General features: G+C 60.6%; 1 protein-coding gene across 1 annotated transcript; it reads right to left on the bottom strand.

Moving 5' to 3' along the window:
* Window positions 1-407: 407 nt before the first annotated feature.
* LOC128270831 (uncharacterized) lies at window positions 408-2,430 on the bottom strand. The gene is made up of 2 exons (XM_053008254.1): window positions 619-2,430; window positions 408-527 (listed from the first exon to the last, which is right to left on the bottom strand). The coding sequence occupies exons 1-2, from the start codon at window positions 2,428-2,430 to the stop codon at window positions 408-410; spliced, it is 1,932 nt and encodes a 643-aa protein (XP_052864214.1).
* Window positions 2,431-2,655: the final 225 nt, after the last annotated feature.

Genomic DNA, 2,655 nt, shown 5'->3' with positions numbered 1-2,655 from the left:
TGTTGTGTTCTTCTACTTCTCCTCAAATATTTACACACTTCGTGTTTCAGTCTCAGCTTTTGGTTTTGTTTCGTTTTAGGTATATAATAGGTGTGTTGTTGTGCGCGAGTGTTCCAGAGACTTCGACACACACTGTCAGACAGATCAGATGCCGGACCGGGCTCGCCTACTTGGCCTCGCCAACCTCATCTCTATTGGGATGGGATGCAAAACTAAAACACGCTTGAGCAGATAGCGTTCCCAGTATGCTACGGCGAACTATGGTTTTTTTTACGGGGGTCACTATCTTGAAGTAATTGCGAATTGCGTTAAACAGCCATATTTGAAGACTTCCCTGCCTGCCTATCGAGTGGGGGAGGAAGTAGGACTCAGCGTGTAGCGCTTACTTACGCGAAACCCCGAGCGACTTATGCCGACCGCTTCAGACCGTCCAGCTGCTGGACGAGCGATTCCTCGTTCGACACGAACCGCTTGTGGATGTGGGCCAGCTGTTTCTGGTGCTCGAGCTGCTGGCGCAGATCTGCGTCCTGTTTTGGGCGAGGAAAAGACAGAAGAGGGCATACCAAAGATGGTAAGCAAGAGAACGCCAGGGAGAGAGTGACATCCAGCCGGACTTACCTCAAGGTTCTGACGCATGGTGATCATCGCTTTGAGCGTGTCGTAGATCTTGCTCGATTTGATCTGCTTCAACTTGCTGGCTTCGTCCATCTTTAGCACTCCGTCGCCTCCGTCCTGCGGTGGTTGTGCTTGGACCGCGCTAAGCAAGCTCGCCGCAAACGCGTTCCGTGGGCTGGTTGGTCTCGGTAGGACGACCTCCTTCTGGCCGTTGCCCACCGGCTTGGGCTGGTGCTGGGCACCGCTGGGCTTGTCCGTCGTCGTCGGGCTCGTGGTGGTGCCGCTGGGAAGTACCTTAGCGCCGGCCGGCTTTGCCGTCGTCGTGCCTGTGCTGGCGAAGGTCGCTTTCTTGGGCTGCACGTTGCGCTTGCGGTCCCAGTGGCTCCAGGAGTCATCGTCGTCCTCGTCATACTCGGTGTCGTAGTCTCCGTACGACGCAGCCGCAGCTCCGTAGCTCGGGCTGTCCCTCTGCCAGGGTTCCGGAGCAACGGGCGGTGCCGCCGGATGCTGGTAGTCGCTGGACAGGGTGCGCAGTAGCTTCTGCTGTCGTTCCAGCAGTTGCTGCTTCTTCGCCTGCTCCAGTTGCTCCTTCTGTTTGCGCTGCTGTTCCAGCAGGTCTCGCTGTTGCTGCTGGATGGACTGCTGCTTCTGGGAGTGATGCACGGCGGACGTGGTGGTCATCGGTGGCGGCGGCGGCGGTGGCGGTTGCTGGTTCTTCAGCACGAACGGGGCCATCCGGTCCACGAACATTGGCGGCAACCGCTGGCTGGGGGTGGTCTTCTGCTGCTGCTGGTGCTGGTGTATCAGCGATTTCAGCTCCTGGACCTCCTCGTCGTCCTCGTCGTCCTCGTCGTCGGCTTCGTCATCTTCCTCGCCGTCTTCGAGCCGATTGCGGGCCATACTGTTGCGCAGGCTGCTCAGTTTGCTGAACGCGTTCCGGTTGTTGGTCGAACCGTAGCCAGGATCTGAAACGCCACCACCCGTGCCGTAGCCGTAACTGTCCCGGTAGCCCGCGCTCGGAGCGTCGTACTCGTAGTCCGGTTCCGGTTCATCGTACTCGTCAAAGTCCTCCTCGGCCGACGAGTCCGGGTACAGCTGTGCTGGCGGCTGTGGCGGCTGAGGCACCTTGCCACGTCCGAAGTTCTGCAGCTGCTGGTTGTAGAGGATCAGGTTGCGCAGGAAGGTCGAGTCCGGACGCGACGGGCTCTCGTACCACTGCTCCTGGCCGACCGGATAGTAGTCACGGGCCCGCTCCCGCTCGTCTTCCTGCAGCATTTCCTCGTGTAGGTCGTCGAGCGGGTTGCTCGACTCGTGTTCGTCCGAGTAGCTGTAGCTGGGGCCGTGCGAGTAGTAGTACGGTGTCGGCTTGTACTCGCCCCGGTACGTGGGCAACCCGTACGAGGTGTACCGCTCGTTGTTCCGCTGGTACCGACGGTGCGGCAGCTGTGGCGGTAGCGCCTGTGGCGGCGGCGGCCTGTAGTAGAAGCTTCCGGCCCCGTCGCTTCCGCCGTAATAGCCCAGGTCGTCGTAGTAGTCGGCCGTCGGCTGGTACGGCGCAAACGGGAAGTACTGCGGCGGGACCTGCGGCTCGTAGTACCGGGCACTCGCCGGCAGATGGTGGTACACCGGCAGGGCTAGCGCCTGGCCACCACCGGGAGCCGGGATCACATTGCCCCGGGTGTACCGCTTCGTCCCGAACACGGGATAACTCGGCAGGGAGCTTGCCGTGTCCGTGCCCGTTGCCGTCGCCACGGTCGCCGTGCCAAGGGTCAGCAGGCTGCAACCGTAGAAGAGAACCGCCACCTGGGACCACATCCTGGAAGTGGGAGATTCCCTGAGGGCGTGAAAGAAGACGGTGTAAGAGAAGAAGGATAATGGAAGCGCCTCGGTGATAATAACTGCCCAGGACCCCGCGGCCTTGAACGATTGCGACGCTGACGCACGGACGGGCCGGCGACGACGACGTCTGATTATCCCGTTCCGCCTTCGAAGGCCTTCAAGGATAACCAGCGCCAGCGCCAGAGAGATACCGAACCCCGG

Source organism: Anopheles cruzii, chromosome 3, assembly GCF_943734635.1.
Source record: "Anopheles cruzii chromosome 3, idAnoCruzAS_RS32_06, whole genome shotgun sequence".
NCBI lineage: Eukaryota > Metazoa > Arthropoda > Insecta > Diptera > Culicidae > Anopheles > Anopheles cruzii.
The sequence above is the reverse complement of the archived record's forward strand: the minus strand, read 5'-3'. Positions and strand labels throughout refer to the sequence as shown.

Excerpts from the sequence above, each read along its gene's own strand:
- LOC128270831 (XM_053008254.1), bottom strand. The coding sequence starts at position 2,430 with ATGTGGTCCCAGGTGGCGGTTCTCTTCTACGGTTGCAGCCTGCTGACC. Across the intron at positions 528-618 it reads CCATGCGTCAGAACCTTGAG|GACGCAGATCTGCGCCAGCA; the intron begins GTAAGTCCGGCT and ends CGCCCAAAACAG.